The sequence below is a fragment of the Hippopotamus amphibius genome, chromosome 6 (genome assembly GCF_030028045.1).
Source record: "Hippopotamus amphibius kiboko isolate mHipAmp2 chromosome 6, mHipAmp2.hap2, whole genome shotgun sequence".
Taxonomy (NCBI): Eukaryota; Metazoa; Chordata; class Mammalia; order Artiodactyla; family Hippopotamidae; genus Hippopotamus; species Hippopotamus amphibius.
Window position 1 is genome coordinate 71,129,975 of NC_080191.1, and position 20,216 is coordinate 71,150,190.

Below are 20,216 nucleotides of genomic sequence, written 5' to 3' on the forward strand. Positions count from 1 at the left end.
GGATTTATCAGATCTCTACCAGAAGCATTTTTAAAAGGTATGTGATATGTTTTCAATAAAAGTATAAAATGATGAGTTCTAAAGAAGGAAAGCTACAGAATAACGTAAAAGCACAGATTTCTAGTAGTGCCCTTTTGGCTGGCAACCTGAGATATAATGAAAAGTATTTAATGTGGCTTAAACCCCCTAAGTTTCCTGGAATGAGAAGCAAATCATGAAGAAGGTAGATAAACACTGTATGAAAAGATGTATGCTTTTATCATGAACATCTTACTTTATTAATCATAAAAACAGCACGGCAGCTCCTGGCCACGAAAGCCAGGACTTGGCCAGAAGGCATCCATCTAGCAAGAAACATAAATTACCTACAGCCTCACCCCCAAAGGCTTAATTCTTGGTGGTGACTCAGGAACACAGGGAGAAGACTGAAAGAAGGCCAGGAACCAGGCACATGAGCAATCACTCAAGGGCTCTACTTGCCAAAAACACAAGAATTGAAAGACAAAAATAAAGGTCTCCCAAGTATTTTCTATACCATTTTCAAAGTTGATGTGATGATCTGGTTTAGATTAAAAAACTACTGCAATGTGACCTTCTCTAGATCTGTAGTATTCAGGCAAGTGTCTTTACCTTTCAACTTCTATTTTCTGTACCAACGGTTCACTTTTCTCCCCTTTTCAAAACTCAACTTGGAACCACCTTCTGTACGCCCATCACTTCAGCTGGATGTGGATATAGATGTCTTTTCAGTTCAGTTTCCCTTTTTAAGATCCCCTGCTGAAATTCTGCCTTCATTAGGCAAAGCGCATGCAGGCGCTTTTTATCTCAGAAACCCCAAATTCTATGGTGTTTGTTTCTTTTTAAGAGTCTCTAATGACACCAGATGTATTACAAACAGCTGGAAGTTTCTTTTGAATATTATTTTTTTTTTGGTTCCCTCCCCACCCCTTGTTTTGTGCTGATTCTTAGTACAGAAGATACAACCATACTGAACTACTACCTTTTCAAAAACACATAAACTCTGGTGGGGGTGGGCAGGAAGGTGGCAAAGATTGTCAGAATTTTGAGTTAGCACTCATGACCCAGGAGAGGTATAAAAAATTAATCGTACAGTGCCAGTGACAAATGTGTATTCCTTCCTACGCACAGGTACTAGAAGAACTCTGGAATCCATGGCTGCTTGGACTACCTGTCCCATTTTACTGGCCTGTTTTTGTTGTCATGTCATTAAGTTTATCAGAGCTGAATGCGGTGCCTCTATCTGAAGACAGAACCTTCCTAGCGCACTGACAGTGTCTCACTTGCAACGCAAGCGTGTGCGTTTGCTAAAGAGCTCCGGACAGATTAAAAGAAGATGAATGATGTGACAAAAGGGTTTTTCATGTTACAGTATAACAGAGGGGTGCAGAGTGGTCATAATTGAAGATTACAGGTGGTTAACTCCATCAGTATTTAATTTTGTATTTGCTAAAAACCAATATCCATAATGTTCTGACTGTCTGAAAGACTCATGTATATAATCTTCTGCTCTGCTCTTTTCAGTACCTATGTATACAGTGATCATACTCAGTAAGAAATGGAAAAGAGGGAGGAAAAAAAGCAAGCCAGATACTTTTCACAGAGCTTCAAAGTTTCTTAGGAGTTAGAATTTTTTTTTTAAACCACGGGGTATGAAATGTATTAACCATCATTCAAGGTGGCGACAGTATCACTGGCTAAAATTCTAATAAGATCATAAGGGAAAGGAAAGCATTTTCTGAACAGCATGGAGTTTCAAGCCCTAGACCTAAAGATTAAACTCTCAAGAAGGAAATAACTATATCGTCAAAACTACCCTAACAACATATAAAATATTTGTGTTTACTCTCTCATTCTTACAGGAACCAGACATTTAACTATAACTGTAAAGCAAAAAAACAAAAAACAAAAAAGCAAACAAACTTTTTTTAATAATTGAAAACAGAATTGTGCAAAACAGAACAAAATAAAAATAAAAAACAAAATCTATACTCCTATTCTGGGTTAGATGAAGTCTATCCTTCATGATATCTATTAATATCCCACTTTTTATTTTTGAGTTTTCTGCCTTAGCATTCATTTGGTTTATTATGAAAGCCGAGATGTATTTATTTAAGAAAAAGGTTAAGTCTGGATTGGTTTGTTTTGTGGCTTCTTGTCCTCCCTAAAAATGCTCCAAATTATCATTGTGAAATGCAAATACTAGTCATGCTGGCAGAGCTCTTTTTTTTATCCTTTCTTTACTGAATTCATTCTCCCTCTAATTTTTAATTTGGAAGGATTTCTTTTAAACCAAGTATTTGTTTATATTAAAACCTACTAATCTTAGTTGGCTAAATAGGCATGTCAACTGTTTCTTGCTATAGGATACTAAACTAAGATATCTGAGTATTATCAGTGACCAAATAATCCATTTCAACCAACCTTACTGATACTGATGAATTATTTAAATATTGATATTTATAGCACATATGGATATGAGGTAAATGATGGAAAATGCTATAGATGTGACACGGAGAACAAAAGCTGAAAACAAAAAACACGTTAGAATAAAAAGTATCTAGTCTGATGATTATATAACTCCATAAATATGCTAACCTCACAGTGTTACTTTTTAGCTTTGTTTTTATGTCTTCAAAGCCTGAAGGAGTTCGACTAATAAAAAATTTTATTTAAGACTTTCAGATTTTTTTACATATTATAAACAACTGCATGTTAGTTAATGAAATTAATAAAATGATTATTATTAGTTTTCAAGAAAGGTTATAAAAAATACTAAGGATAAAGAATAATAAGCACCAACAAATCATGCAAAACTGAAAGCAGGATTATACCAATTTAGTAGTTACTCTAAGATTTATTAGTTCCGCCAGAAAAATCAACATCAAAATTTTGAAGGTTTAAAAACATGAAAGAAAAAGTGCTAAAGTTTCAAATGTTTCTCATATTAAATTGCACAAAAACTATTAAATATATAACAATCTTTTAAAACATAACTTTATCTTGGCAAGCAGAACATATGCAGCTCTTTATTTTGGCAAGTAAAAAACATGCAGTAAGAGTGACTGACTAGGTCTAGGCAACAATTTCACAGTTATTCAAATACGAGTCATGCTATAATCCATGTTATTCCAAGTATTATAATCCACAGAATTTGGAGTCTCAGTTCAGTAAATCTATATTAAAAGTACTTGAGGTGCTAAAGTTGACATATTTTTATGAAGATTTACCATTGAAATGTCATGAGAACCTAAATGTAAGGCCAGACACTATAACTCCTAGAGGAAAACAAAGGAAGAACACTCTTTGACATAAATCGCAGCAAGATCTTTTTTGACCCACCTCCTAGAGTAATGGAAATAAAAACAAAAATAAATAAGTGGGACCTAATGAAACTCAAAAGCTTTTGCAAGCAAAAGAAACTATAAATAAGACGAAAAGACAACCTTCAGAACGGGAGAAAATATTTGCAAACGTATCAACAAAGGATTAATCTCCAAAATATATAAACAGTTCATCCAGCTCAATATCAAAAAAACAAACAACCCAATCAAAAAATAGGCAGAAGATCTAAATAAGCATTTCTCCAAAGAAGACATACGGATGGCCAAGAGGCACGTGAAAGGCTGCTCAACATCACTAATAATTAGAGAAATGCAAATCAAAACTACAATGAGGGATCATCTCACACCAGTTAGAATGGGCATCATCAGAAAATCTACAAACAGTAAATGCTGGAGAGCGTGTGGAGAACAGGGAACGCTCTTGCACTGTTGAAGGGAATGTAAATTGATACAGCCACTATGGAGAACAGTATGGAGGATCCTTGAAAAACTAAAATTAGCATTACCATAAGACCCAGCAATCCCACTACTGGACCATAATTCAAAAAGATACATGCACCCCAATGTTCACTGCAGCACTACTTACAATAGCCAAGTCATGGAAGCAACCTAAATGTCCATCAACAGATGAACAGATAAAGAAGATGTGGTACATATATACAGTGGAATATTACTCAGCTGTAAAAAGGAACAAAACTGGGACATTTTTAGAGACATGGATGGACCTAGAGACTGTCATACGGAGTGAAGTGAGTCAGAAAGAGGAAAACAAATATCGTATAGTAACCCATATATGTGGAATCTAGAGAAATGGTACAGATCAATCGGTTTGCAAGGCAGAAATAGAGACACAGATGTGGAAAACAAACATATGGACACCAAGTGGGGAAAGCGGAGGGGTGGGGGGCAGGGATGAATTGGGAGATTGGGATTGCCATATATACATTACTAATAAGAAAAATAATATCAAATTGTACACTTTAAATACATACAGTTTATTGTATGTCAATTATATCTCAATACAAGTTCTTTAAAAAAAATGTTGTGAGAAATCACAAAAGAAAACCACAATTATGGGCTTTCACCTTTTTGATTCTTGCCTGTATTACATCCCTAAGTACAGTGCAGTTTGTACAGTTTTTCCATGACTCCCACTATATACATGTGATGATCCCCAGATTTTCACCTCTGGGAGCCCAGATCCTTTTCCTGAGCATCAGTGTTCTATCTCCAACTGCCAAGGGGACATCTCTATCTGTGGGCTCCATGGGCACCTTAAACTTGCTATGTCCAAAACTGATCTCATCATCTTTCCCTTAAACTGGTCTATTCTTTATTCTTTTTTTTTTTTTTTTTTTTTAACATTAATGGCCACATCACTTATCTAGACACCCAAGGAGTCCTGCTAGATTCCTTCCTCTACTCTACTTCCCCCTCGGCATTTAACTGGTTACTAAGTGTGCCAATCCTATTTCCTAAATACCTACTGGATCAAACATCTTTCACTCACCCCTTTAGTCACTGCTTTATTTCAGGCTCCAATTAACTGATTTGTACTAATGCAACAGCTCTGTAACTAGTTTCTTAGCTTTACTTCATTTCAGTCCATCTTCCATGATGCCATCCTAGTGACAAAAGCCTGAAAACTGCTCTCATTCAGGATTTAGAAGAGCCTTCATCACCTGTCACTCAGTTCCTTTCAATCCTAATCCCTAAATGTCTCTTCTTTCAAAATATTTTCTTCTGCAAATGCTTTTCTTCTGCCTGGAAGGCACTCATTCATTAATTCACTTACTAACAACGTATTTACTGTCAGTTACTAGACACTAGTAGGGCTTTGAAGGTATGAGGGGTAGAAGACATGATCCTCAGCTTCAATGAAGATCTTGGCGTGAACTCGCCATTTGACTCCCCTTGTTTCAGGTTTTGCATATAAGAAGTTTAACATGTCTATGGAGACTCTAGATCAACTCCTAACTCTTGCTTTCAAACTCACCTGGAGAGACACCTTCTCTCCGAATCATCCTCAGCCTCCCTGATGTGCTCTTTAGTGCGGTGGAAGCACCATGTCCTGTGCACCCCTGGCGCCAAGGACATATTTCTATCACACTCACATGGAGTGTAACTCTTGGCTTGCTTGAGTTTTTCCCACTAGGCTGGGAGCCTCCTGAGATCAAGTGCCTTACTGAGTCCCCACAATAAGTACAATGCCTGAGCATTGATTTCACTCAGTAAATGTTCTTATTTCATGACACTATATGTCATCTGGTCACAGTGTACAATTTTTTATAGTTATGTTGATTCTTTAAAGCAATAGGAATTTTTAAGCCAAGAAACTTAAAACTTTGTTTTCTATATACTATAAACAATTACACTGTTATTATATATTGTTAATAAAATTAATAAAATTATTATTATTTGGTCCTCAGGAGATGTTTTAAAGGTACTTTCTGTCTTGTTTCACGGCTTTATAGATACTCATTTGCCACAAACAGTTATGCATATACTTTTTCTTCATTTAAAGCAAGATTTCTTGATCTATATCTTTTAAGAAATGAGCATTTTTCTAGCTTTAAAGAAATAATTACTAAGGAGAATTTGGAATATGCAGAAAGGTACTAAAAATAAGTATTAAAGTAATATGTATTTGATGCATTTTTTCTCTTTTATATACAACTCAATTTTTAAAGCAAAATAGTTACATATAATATGGTGTTTTCCTATTTTCACCTAACTTTATATGATGAATCTTTTAATGTTATTTATAGTTCTTTGAAAAGAACTTTAAGCCTGTATATTACACCCATGTGGCTACTCTCCAATTCATGTCACAATTATCCTTTATTTAGGTAAGTATAACACATCACTATTATAACTAATGTATGATGAAATATTTCACGATTATAAATAAGGCTGTGATAACACCCTCACACATAAAACACTACATGTCTCTGTTTCTATGGTAAAGATTCTTAGAATAGAAACTGCTGGATCAGAAGCATAAACTTTTAAAGACTCTGGATACACATAAAACAGCTTTCCAGAAAGTCTGCACACATTCACATTTGTTTCTATATTAAAATTCCTGGAAATACTTCTTATCACTGTTTTTTTTTTTTTTAATTCACTTTCATGTGGAAGGGGATTTACAAGTATTTTCTCTAGTAGTTTAAGGAAGAGTGAGTGATGTGCACAGCTGGCAGGAGTCGTAATGATGCCTTATAACTGTGTCATGGTTAGGTTCTCACAATAACCCTATGAAGTGGGTACTATTGTCTCTATTAAAGCTGGGAGACAACCTCAAGGAAATTAACACAGAAACATCCCATTTATTAAAGCCCTTCTCGGGAATTACCATTCAAACTCTCAAGAATCTGCCTGAGAGAAAGTAGTGGGTAAAAGAACAGCTATTTCATTTTTTCCCCTCCTTTCTTTCCAGCCAGTGTGCAATTTGACAGATAGCCTTTAGTGAAAGCACCTACGTGTTTCACCTGCATCAGTCTCAAACTCCCTCCCTTGGAAACTAAACTAATTCACGTGGGCAGACAACCCATGGAGCTGGAAAGAGTCTACTCACATCACAGACGGTATGATAGCTGAGCCACAGTTTTCTTTATTCAGAAGAGTATCCACACTGTTGTATGACATGGTCATTCGTGTGCTAACAGCTACTCTTTTAACCCAGTGTTGGGGGTGGGGTAGGTGGAAACAGCAGTCGTCTTTGAGATGGGCATCCAGGATGGCATACTGATTAAAATATTGTACCTAGTTAAAAATGATAAGATTTTTACCTTAACTATTAATCCTTTTGAGTCAACCAACCATATCTTCTTTTTGGCTTTCTCCTCGGGTAAACCCTCTTTCTCCATGGCCATAACAATCAGGTGTGCAATCCCTAAAGCAGCCTGAAAAACAAAAACGTTTCAAGTTGCTCCGCATAATCCCTGATCGAGAGTTACATTTTACCTCATTTCATCACTGTTAAGGAGGAAGTACCAATGGCTCTATTATTTATACTGGGTTCAGCTAAATGACAATAATTTACTCTTGTTACTACAACAGAATCACTATTCTGTGGCTTGATATTGAGTCACAGATAAACCAGTGATATCCTTGGTTGTCAGTATCTTTAATCCTGTTCATACAATTAAGATTTCCTCCAATAAGAAAATATTGAATTTAAAATAATCAACTGCTCATGGGACTGGGCACAGAGCAGGACTATGACAGTGGTTGGTCACACATTTGATTTTTTAATAATGGCTTATGGGACTGTATTGCTTATTGTTCGGTTCAAGCTTTGCTAATTGAATTTGAAGTTTGAAGCCTGGTCATTTGGATGGGAACTTGACCAATTAGGCAATAAAATGGAACATGTAAAATGTGTGTCCCCAAGCATTTATTTACTCTCTTAATTTGGACAAAGAAAGTACTGTGAGATTTCTCGCAAGAGTAAAGGAATCAGCTCCTCTGGTGTATGATAAATTTGGTGATACTCTGTGAAATTTCCAAAACCTTTTCAGGGACAAACAAGGGCCAGTTTTGAATCATCCAACCATGAATACCTCTGTCCTGCTGAGTACCAAGAACTGGCCTGTGGCATTCAACAAAACCCTTTGGAAATTTAAACAAGTTTACTAAAATTAAGTACAGCATGTAACAATTCACAGAAATAAAAAAACAAATTTTAATGAGCTGTAATTTAGTCTTGGTTTTTATTCTGATGTGAAAATAAATGTGTGACTTACACCCTGAATGCTTTCACGTGTTTATCTTGGCATGTAAGTTTTAGCTTCATGCATTTTGCTTTATTTTAAGAACAAGTAAAATCAAACCCAACACAGTACACATAGTTTCTACCAGGGTAATGCATTTATTCATAATCATACTAAATTTGAAAATTTAAGGCTTCTTAAAATATGTATAGCCACAAAGTAGTTCTCCATTTATTACATTCTGTAATTCTAAAGAGATTTTGGCAGTTTTCTCACAAGAAGCTCAAACTACATTGACATTTTACTTTCTATTTTGGGGGTGAGTTTTTTTTTGGGGGGGGGTGAGTTTTTATAACTGGAGTCTAATTTTCTTCTTTCAAATGATTAACTCATAGAAAAAGAGAACAGAAAACAGCATCATTTTGTATTCCTATCATCTCCCTCCAACAATTTAAAATGTTTTAGTTCTTTTGCATGCGAACGGTTATACTTCATGATGAATCTCCAATTCAAAATATTTTTTCTAAAAAATTTGTATGTAATTATACATGTTCACATTGAATTGTTGAGTCAAATTAAGAAAATTTTGGTATGTGACCCTGGAGGATACTAAAAGTTAGCATCAGCTATAAGAATTTAAATATTTTACTTAAAGGTTTATATATATAATTAATCATACACTGTAAACCTTTTTGGTTCCTGCATGGCACCTTAAATATGCCTAACAAAAACCCATGGCAACATTTGATAATCTTACAAATTGAAAACTGCGAAAAATATCTCCATGCCTCTAAAAGTCTACTGTGAAAAATTAATATACCTCAATACTTAATTTGAAGCATCTCTCAATAAAACCTATAGTTTCAATATACTAAAAATCTAATAGACTACCTCAAACTTCAAATTCATACGTAATTAGAATGAACTAGTTATGTTCACTAGTTTAGGAGAATGTAAGCACTACATCAGGCAGGTACCTCTCCAGCTCCTTGGAATAGGATTGTTTGATCAGACAGCTTGTTCTTGGTTATTCGGAGGGCTGCAAGGATGCCAGCGACTGCGACAGATGCCGTTCCTGCAACAAGAAACACCCTGAGCAATCCTCACAGGGGCGCTGCTGGATCCTGAATCCCAAGCCTCAAATCAACATTCATGTCTTGAAATCATCACACAACAGGTTAACTGGCACAGAAAGGGAACCTGTGGTTGTCTGATCCCATGCTTGCATTTGACATGAAATTCTCAGGCTATTGACATCTGTCTTTTAAGACAGCAACTTACTACTAATGAAAACTTCCCAAAAAGCAAGGTTCTATGGTTGAATTTGGTTATGTAGTGATTAAGCACCTGGGGTTTGAAATGCTGGAGAGGATGTGGAGAAAAGGAAACCCTCCTACACTTGGTGCGAACGTAAGTTGGTGCAGCCACTATGGAGAACAGTATGGAGGTTCCTCAGAAAACTAAAAATAGAGTTACCATATAATACAACAATCCCACTCCTGGGCATATATCTGGACAAAACTATAATTCAAAAAGATACATGCCCCCCTATGTTCACAGCAGCACTATTCACAGTAGCCAAGACATGGAAACAACCTAAATGTCCATCGACAGATGAATGGATAAAGAAGGTGTGATATATATGTATGTACAATGGAATATTACTTGGCCACAAAAAAGAATGAAATAATGCCATTTGCAGCAACATGAATGTAACTAGAGATTATCATACTAAGTGAAGTAAGTCAGAAAGAGAAAGACAAATATCATATGACATCACTTATATGTAGACTCTTAAAAAAATGATACAAATGAACTTATTTACAAAACAGAATAGAGTCACAGATGTAGAAAACAAACATGGTTACCGGGGAGAAAGGTGAGAGAGAGGGATCAATTAGGAGTGGGAGGTTGCAGTTAGCAGATGTAAGCTTCTATATACAGAATGGATAAACAAGGTCCTACTGTATAGTACAGAGAACTATATTCAATATCCTATGATAAACCATAATGGAAAAGAATATTTCAAAAAAGAATGGATATATATGTATAACTGAATCACTTTGCTGTACAGCAATAGTCAACACAACATTGTAAATCAACTATACTTCAATTCAGAAAGAAAGGAAGGAAGGAAGGAAAGAGAGAAAGGAAGGAAGGGGGGAAGAAAAGAAAGAAAAGGAAAAGAAAAGAAAAGAAAAGAGAAAGAAAGAAAAGAAAGAAAAAGAAAGAAAGAAAGAAAGAAAGAAAGAAAAAAGAAAGAAAGAAAAGAAAAGAAAGAGAGAGAGAAAGAAAGAAAGAAAGAAAGAAAGAGAAAGAAAAAGAAAGAAAGAAAAAGAAAGAAAGAAAGAAAGAAAGAAAGAAAGAAAGAAAGGAAGAAAGAAAGAAAGAAAAAAAGAAAGAAAGAAAAAGAAAGAAGGAAGGAAAATGAATAAATGAACATGGGGCTTGGATTCTTAGGTGAATTTCCAGCTCAACGTGTTTATTACCTGAATAAGTTTAGAGAAATCATTGTGTCCATCAGTTTCCTCAGCTGTAAAATCACTGTACTATATGAGATTAAAACGTACTAAGTGCTATTAGAAAATTTAAATGTTTTCATTTTCAACTGGAAAAATTAACAGTTAATAGCAATGAAAATCTGCTGTTGGTGCAGTCTTTAGTCAGCTTCCTACCTATGAAAAATCACTGGTGAATCCCAAAGGTGCTGGACAAAATTAATATAAAAATTATTTAGGATAAAAACTGAGCTTTCCTCATCATGCCTCATGGTAGTAGAAGCTTCACCAGTTCTAATTTTATTACTGTGCCATACAAGCTTTCACAGATCCCAGAGCAGTTCTTTTGCTTTGAACATAATTACATGGTTCCATTTCTTTACGGCTCACGTCTGAAATAAAACTCTGCAGCTTCCTGCAATACTTCCCAGCCGTGTCTACAATTTACTCCTCTAAAGTAACGTTCTACCTATGATTCCTAGATCACTCAGCTGGGTAGTAATGCCTAGTGAAACTTTAAACACCCTCATTTTGCTTAAAAAAAAAAACCCAAAAAACATAGATTAGAATAGGTTTGATGAATGACACAAGGATGAAGTGTTATGTATGCCAAAGGCCAAAAATGCATTAAACATTTCACCTTCAGCAGATTTGTTCTTTTCAATCTTTTGGTTGTTTGCTTCTTTCTTATAGAATTTGGTAGTCACAAATAAGATCACAATAAATGATAATTATTGAAGACCTGTGTGTCTGTTGCATGTTTTTTATTTAGGAACACACAAATAAAACGCTGCCTGCAATTTTGAGCCACCATGTAACAAACTGTGATAAGTCAGACATTACATAAAGGCTACTCTTCTATATACTATTTACAATGAAAGCCTGTGTAAAAATAAGGCTGATCGACATAGGAAAGATACCATGGCAGCATTAGAATGGTATTTGCCTCATACATCAAGATAGATTCACTAGAGTTGTTCAACGGGTGAAAGGAGAATTTTAATGAGAGAAATATAGCTATCCCGTCACTAGATGAATACTTATTCACAAACAGCATCTCATGCTGTCTCTACCTTGGCCAGAAGTTTGGATTTGAGGAACTCTCAATTTGAGCTCCCTTCCAACTCTGAGATTCTATAACTTTAAGGGTCTCTACAGATTCTACCAGCACCCCAAGATTTAACCAGTTGAAGAGTCAAAGGTGAAGTAGCATCAGCAGTCACTGTATCTGTATTATTGTTCTGATTTTAAATAGAACTGGGCATTTAAGGATAAACAGAATAATATATTCCCAAAGATACTAGCTATAATGTGTATTTTCATATGGTTATGCTACCTCATTCTATATTAAAACTCAAAATGTTTTAAAGTTCAGATATATTACCTCCAATAAGGCCAAATAAGTCTCTATCTACACTGGATATCAGTCTTATATTTAAAAGTATATTCTATAATATTTCCTGAGGACATAATGAAACATCTAAACTTCTCTTGACAGAATTAGTTAACAAAATTAGAAAGAAATTTTTAGCACTACCAAAAGGTTAACTTGAATATGATTCTTATACATGACCTAGTCCCACCTCCTGGTACTACTCTGATTTAAATTTCATTGCCGTCAAAGGAGTAAACGTGGCAAGTTGATGTTACATAAAAACGTGAGTCTCCACAATAAATTGTTCCAAAATAACTTTTGTTTTGAGATTGAAAACTAAACTTTTAGTAAATCAAAGACAGGTTAAAGTTTATCTTTGTACTATCCCTTTTAAAGAGAACTTAACATTTAACTTTGTTAGCATGATACTAAAGAGTCTATCTTAAAAACGTAGAAACTTCTATTCGTCTTTGTATACAACTCTAACATTAAAAGAAGTCACCAGTTACGCTGTCCTTTTTGCTGTGGTTATTAAACATCAGTCTTATCTCTCATCAAAGAATGATTTCTACTAATGCAATTCACTTGTTAAATCTGATTAGAATTACTATATAAAACTAATAGAGAAGACTTACATGTAATCAAATAATTACAATCCTCATGTGCTTTACTAAATAAGTTGATCATGTGAAGTACAAGAACTAGAAGGAGGAGAAGGCTGAGTGAATTTGTTTAAGCAGGGACTGAGGCGTTTAGAGTACCTATCACCTGAGCACGGTACTGAAGGATGAATGTGAGAGGTCCAGGACCTCAGGCAGGAGGACACACTCTGCAGGAAAAGCAAGTGCAGAGACAGGGAGGCAGGGATGACTGTGAAAAACCAGGGACTGAACATATAATTTAGTTTTCCCTTCCCCCAACAAACTCTACTAAAACAACAGAAAGAAGATCTTAAAAAATCAAAGAGACCAGCAGAAGAGGACAGCTAGACAACTTTAGAAGCTGGAAGGCAGATGGGCAAATGGCAACTGACTTAGTAGACTTGAGAAAGCTGAATTCTCGGCCAGCCACAAGAGGTGATAAGAAGCAGTCAGAATGACACAGCAAAACTCTCCAAAGGCCTGGGTGTAGGAGGCACCAAGTACCTCCAGAAGTGGGGATAAAAGAAAGGCTACACACAGGAAGCTGCTCAAAAATCTGTAAAGAAGTCGTTTGAACCCAGATCCATTTCCCTCTCCTATTGGCACACAGTTGACTCTCCCACACTCTGGAGGTTTAGAAAGAAACTAGAAGTTTATTTTCTAGAGAGGTCTCTGGACTGTAAGACATCAGACGTAATCATGAGGCACCTGGGATAATGGTGCAAGGGTACCAGGCTCAAAATAAGATTAAGTGAAAGTTTACTCTTCTCCTAATTAGCCTGAAGAATACTAGCAGAAAGTTGATGTTGGCAAAAACAGTAAATCATATAATAATAAATGAATCACCTATAATCCCACTGTCCAGGTACAGTAATTTTCAACACTCTGATGCATATTCTTACAAATTTTTTCTATATCTGATATATGCAAAGTCAAGAAAATTTTAATTTATAAAAAAATATCTCACGGGAACAGAATTTAAAAAAAAAAGAGTGGATATATGTATATGTATAACTGATTCATTTTGCTGTACACCTGAAACTAACACAACTTTATAAATCAACTATATTCCAATTAAAATTAATTTTTAAAAATCTCATTATTTTAAAAATCTCATTATGCTTATTTTAACATACTTACTAAACATACTTTTTCTCACTTAAAAATATTTTGTGACTATCTTACCATATCAATATATTTTGAATGTATTAATATATTTTAAAATATTTTAATAATATATAATAATTAGTTTTAAATATATATTTTAAAATATTATTTTGTATAGCTATAATATTCTATAGGATGAACCTGTGATAATTTATTTAACCAAAACCTGTATCTTTAGGTATTTAGAGGGTTTCTGATTTTTTGCCATTAAATATAACATCACAATAACTATCTTTATCTGAACAGACATTTTTCCAAAGAAGACTTGCAAATGAACAACAGGTACATGAAATGGTGCTCTACATCACTAACCATCAGGGAAACACCATTCAAAAACAAAATGAGACGTCACCTCATACCTGTTTGAATGGCTATTATCAAAAAGACAAGGGATCCGCCTGTAGTTTGCTACAGCATGCGTTTCTCAAATTGCAATTCCTCTGCTATTCCTGAATAAACTTAATTTCTAGTATTAAAAAAAAAAAGACAAAAAAATAACAAGTGTTGGTAAGGATGTAGAAAAAAAGGAATCCTGGTATACCATTGGTGGGAATGTAAGTTGGTACAGCCATTGTGGAAAACAGTAAGGAGGTTCCTCAAAAAATTAAAACTAGAATTACCATATAATCCAGCAATTCTACATCTGGCTATTTATCTGCAGGAAATGCAATCATTGTCTTGAAAAGATATATGCACCCCTATGTTCACTGCAGCATTATCTACAATTGCAAAGATATGGAAACAACCCAAGTGTCCAATCACGAATGGATAAAGAAAATGTTAAATATATTTCCATATATAAAAACATTATTCAGCCACTGAAAAAGAAAGAAATTCTATCTTTTGTGGCAACAGGGATGGACCTTGAGGGCATTATGCTAAGTGAAATAAGTCAGACAGAGAAAGACAAATACTGTATGATCTCACTTATATATGGAATCTAAAACAAAAACCAAAACCAAACACATAGATACAGAGAACAGATTGATGGGGGCTGTGCAGAATGGGTGAAGGGAGTCAAAAGGCACAAACTTCCAGTTATGAGATAAATAAGTTCTGGGAATGTAATGTACATTATGGAGACTAAGTTAATAATACTATATTGTACATTGAAAGCTGGCACAAGAGTAGATCTTGAAAGTTCTTATCACACGAAAAAAAGAATTTGTAACTATTGTGTGGTGACATATGTTAACTAAACTTATTATGGTGATCATTTAGCAATATATACATGTACCAAACCATTATGCTGTACACTTAAAATTAATAGTTATATGTCAACTATATCTCATTTTGAAAATAAGCAAATATTTAAAGTAACTAAATATCCTTGTACATTTGTCTTGCATACCTTCCTTTGCAGAGGATAAATATCTAAGAATAGAATCCTTGGATCAAAGATCTGCATATTATTAAGGTTTCTGACACAAATTACCTCCGCAAGAGTTGTATCAATTTATATTCCCACCATCAATGTACAAGAGAGTTCATTTTCTTAAAGCATCATTAACGGTTGGTATGACAATAAAAATCTTTGCCAACTTGATAGAGAAAATGAGTATCTCATTTGCTGTTTAATATGCTTTTTAAAACTTGGTGTGGTTAAACTTTAAAACATGTTTTCAGACCAGTGGTATTCCTTCTTTTGTGAAATGTCTGTTCTACCATGTCTGATTTTGATCGTTTCAATTATCAAAGCATTTGGTATAAGATTAGGCTACATTTACCTTATTTTTAAAAATCCTAACAATCAAACTAGTTTATTACAGCAAAAGTTTCTATGTAAAATACTTAGAATTTTAAAGCATAGCCATTCCAGAGAGGGTATTATGGAAAGAAAAATCTCTTTTTCTAGCTGATTTTAAATGACCACAGGATGAGACTTTATTCTTTTGATCTGAATTTCCTGAATTCTGATGGTGTCCAGATTACATTATTAAATCTCCATTTCTTAATAGATTTAATTTGCACATTTTTTCTAGTTAGTAGTAACTTACAATTAGAATGCATTAAGGTCTAAATAACTTTTCATTTAAGATTATTTTATATCACTAATATAGTACAATTTAAGTATTTTTAAAAATCAAATACTTTTCATAAAATACTAATACATTTAAATAACACATCTCTTTAAAAAGGAAAAAGTTCCCCCAAGGGTCCAGTGTAAAACATTTATTTACATGGTAAGGCTGGAACAGTTACAGAATTATTTTCATTGGCAGTAGAATGCAATTTCTACACCCACAGTGAGGAAAGTATGACATCTGTGGGCAAAATGGTAAAAACATAAGGTTAAAAAGGTAAAATAGAAACATATGGGGAAGATGTGTCACTAAGGACACTGTGTTGGTATGGAGCAAGCACAAAATAGTTTGGTCATTTCTAATCAGAACCCCAATAATTTGCCAAAAGTTTTTTCTAGTCAGAGATTAGACCCATTTTTTTTCTCTCAAACCTAACTTTCTGTTGGTTGGGGCAGGAGGACGCTAAAATTCCTACGTGGAAATATGCAGTCTGTGTGTGTGCAGATTATATTTTAGGACTCATTAGTTGGGGTGAAAAACTAGTTACTTAATGCTCCACAGGGGTGACCTGCTGGGGGAAATGGTCTGCTGTGGATTCTCAGGGCAATTCCACATGCAGTGCTCTTGGCCTTGGCTGGGCATCTGCCTCAGATTTCCTGTGCTCCTGACTTTAATTTTGATGCAGCCCAACCCTTGACCCCTGAATTCTTGGCCACACTTGATAGAAATGCTGACCCTAATTCCTAATTGCTCATTTTGTTTAATGATTTGGATTTAGCGTTCTTTTACTTAAACTCAACTCTGATATCTATTAATTCTGCATAATGCTTCAAAATTATGCAATCTAGATCTTCAACATCTATACAGACATGTCTGTGAGATTCACAAAATCAAAAGACAGAGAATATTAAAAGGAAGGACAGGATACGTTGGCCACTACAAAATGAACTGGTGAGTGACTTAGAGACACTGATCTACAAGGCCTGTGTCTGTAGCATCAAAGGCCCTCTACTGTTATAAACTGTATCTTCAAGTTAGGGTTAGAGCACATTAAAATCAGACTGCCTTCATTTCCTTTCTGAAATCCTCCACATATTCACGTCTCATAAATAAATACTCAAAAAAAAAAAAAGAATACAAAAGGAAGGAAAGAAAGTTGAAATAATATAGGCATCTTTGTCATGAAAATGGCAATTAAGTAATAATGTAATTAACATCACAAAGGATTTTAGGAAAAGAAAGATCAGCCCAATTACATTAGTATGCCTCAAAATATATAAAGAGACTCATTATTTTAAAATACATTATATTTACACAGCTATGTTATATACTAAAGGAGTGTTTCCCTGGTGGTGCAGTGGTTAAGAATCCACCTGCCAATGCAGGGGACATGGGTTTGAGCCCTGGTCGAGGAAGATCTCACATGCCACGGAGCAACTAAGCCCGTGTGCCACAACTACTGAGCCCACACGCCACAACTACTGAAGCCCGCACCTAGAGCCCATGCTCCACAAGAGAAGCCACCACAATAAGAAGCCTGCTCACTGCAATGAAGAGTAGCCCCCCCGCTCACCACAACTACAGAAAGCCCACGTGCAGCAACGAAGACCCAAGGCAGCCAATAAAAGAAAAAAAGGCAGAAACTCTGCTCTCCCTACCAAAAAAATAATAAAAGTTACAAAGTATATTTCAGTCAATAGAGTATTTTCACAAATAACTATTTTGTCCACAATATAAACTCTATGAGAGAAATATTATCATCCTCATTTTACATTTAAACTTTTCTTTGACCACCTCATTTCCACTTTGGCTACCTTCCTCCTCAGTTTCACCTTGGTTCTTACCATCACTCAGAACTAATCCTTCTTGGAAGAACTACATAAGAATACCTCACTCATCAGCATCTGCTATCTCCTACCTTTCCAGTTCTTCATTCAATTATCTCCTTGATACCTATTCTTTACCTTCATGGGAATGTAGTCCTTTGGCCCTATATACCCATCCTTGTATCTTCACTTCCTTCTCTATCCAACTTAGCGCTAAGGTCATACTTTAACCTTAACTCTTATCCTGCTGTCCTTTCTCTGCACAAATACAGTAAGATAATCAGCACAGATAAACCCAACTGACCATACTGGCCTTGCCTACTCCTAAGCTCTGAAACTCAAGCTGCTCGGCCTGGGGTCACGATATATTTGTGGTATCCAACTTCAATGGACCCTCAGCACCCACTACAGAACCCTTTTGTGTTTCATGGTCAGATGGTTCTCTAGTCCTCTACAGCAGTTCTTTCAAATTCCCTTTCCTCTCATCAAACTTATAATCCTATCTCTTATTTCAAAGAAAAAAACAGAAGCTATTATATAACTTCCTGCCATAGATGAGAAAATTAACACTCAGAGAGGTGAAGTCAAGCGATCAAAGTCCACAGCTAACAAGGAGCAAAGCAAATCAGTGTGACCCCAGAACTCTTAACATCTCCATGTTATAATGCCTCTCATTCTCTCATTCTCAATCCCTGCCCTGCCATTCCACCAGTTCTTCAAGGCAAACACCTAGGCTATATCCTTGGCTATTTCCTCACCCTCGTCATCAACAACCAATCGTGTCTATTTCTTTGTCTTGACTGGCATTTTCCTGGAACCAGGCACCATTGTCATGCACTTGGACTACAGCAACAGCCTTTACATGTGCTCCCATTCTATCTACTCTCTACACTGAAAACAATGTGAGTGATCTCTCCAAAATGCAAACCCACCTTAGCCAACCGAACTCCTTAGCTCAACTCTCACCAACTCTTTCAAACTCAATCCTTTAGACCAGAGGTTGGCAAACTCTTTCTATACATGACCAGATAGTAAGTACTTTAGGGTGTGTGGTCATATGGTCTCTGTCCCAGACTTGACTTTGCTTTTGTAGCACAAAAGCAGTCATAAATAACACATAAACAAATGGGCATGGCTGCGTGGCAAGAAAACTTTACAAAAACAAACAGTGGGCTGGATTTGGCCCACAGGCTGTAGTTTACCAACTCCTGCTTTGGACATGCTACAGTCATTCATTCCATTAAGTACCTTCTATGGGTTGGGCACTATGTTAATGACGTGATGAACAAAACAGGCATATTCTTGTCCTTCACAGAGCTTAAAGTTTAGTGGGGAGGGAGATATTAAGTTTTTAAACTACATAAATATATAAAACTGTTCCTGTGATAGGTTCGACAAGGGAAAAATAAATAGGGCTATGCGCGCCTATGATGGGTGGGTCTGACTTAGCACAAGGATCTGGAAGGTTTTTCTGAGGAATGTCATGACTGGATGAGATTTGAAGAGGGGAGGGAAGAGTATTCTAGGAGGATGGATCAGCACTTGGATAGACCTTGTGACAAGAAGAAGTCTGGCTCATGTCTGGACATGAAAAAGATGGTGACAGCTAGAATGGCAAAAATAATGAGGCTGAAGAGAGAGAGAGGTAGGGATCAGACCATGCATTCTGGACCACATTTATGATTTTCATTTTCATCCTAAGCACAGTGGAAAACCATTAAAGTATTTTATGGAATGGATGATATGACCAGATATCTACGGCAAAAAGAAAACTTTGGCTTGTCCTAAATTCTCAGCCCCTAGGTCTACATCTGGGAAACTGTAGTCATCCTGTGCAGAAAATACATTAGAAGGCGAAGCAGCAGTAAATGTGGATCGATTTCTTAGAAAATATCCATCATTTAGGAGAGATGATGGCAATGTACATTAGGTTAATGAAGAGGACTCTACGGAAGAGACAAACTTTTACAACAGAAATCAGGAGGATGAGTGATGGACTATATTTGGTAGGGAGAGAGGAACAGAGACATCAGGAAGTCACAGCAAAGGAGAATGCAGGAAGAAGGTCCAGTTTGGTGGGGAAATAAGAGTTTGATGGTGGGGAGGTTGAGTATGAGATAAGTTTGAGATATCTCCGAGGAAATTTTAAATAACCAGATGGGTATATGAGCCTGGAATTCAAAGAAGTCTGGGCTACAGATAGAAATCTGCTAGTGGGATGGGTGGCCTTGGAGTATATACCTAAGATATAATAGAACAGAGAGAAAAGAGCCAGGGACTGAGTGTTGAAATGTTCTGTCATTTACTAGCTAGTCAGTGACGGATGAACCTGGGGCGGGGGAGGGGGCGGTAAATCCAAAGAGGTAGGAAGAAAGTCCGCAGGGGCATGTGACAAGGAAGTCAATAGAAGAGACTGTTCCAAGGAAAAGGATGAGGTCAACAATATTAAGTGCTGTTGAGAATCCAAGTAAGGTCAACACTGAAAAATGTTCACTGCAGTTAGTAAAATGAAAGCCACTCGTGAGCGTCTTCCAGGTTTCTACAATTCATTACCGTCTTCCTCCTTCGGCTCTCTGCCTGTGCTTTTATTATTCCTGCCCTTCATGAA

General features: G+C 35.8%; 1 protein-coding gene across 3 annotated transcripts in view; it reads right to left on the bottom strand.

Moving 5' to 3' along the window:
- Positions 1-20,216, bottom strand: part of ME1 (malic enzyme 1) — a 181,905-nt gene that overhangs the window by 23,619 nt on the left and 138,070 nt on the right. For all 3 annotated transcript variants that reach the window (XM_057738818.1, XM_057738817.1, XM_057738816.1), the window contains 2 exons: positions 9,055-9,152; positions 7,154-7,267 (listed from right to left, as the gene is read on the bottom strand). In XM_057738818.1, the coding sequence (XP_057594801.1) occupies positions 7,154-7,267; positions 9,055-9,152 (212 nt within the window). The remainder of the gene's footprint in view (positions 1-7,153; positions 7,268-9,054; positions 9,153-20,216) is intronic.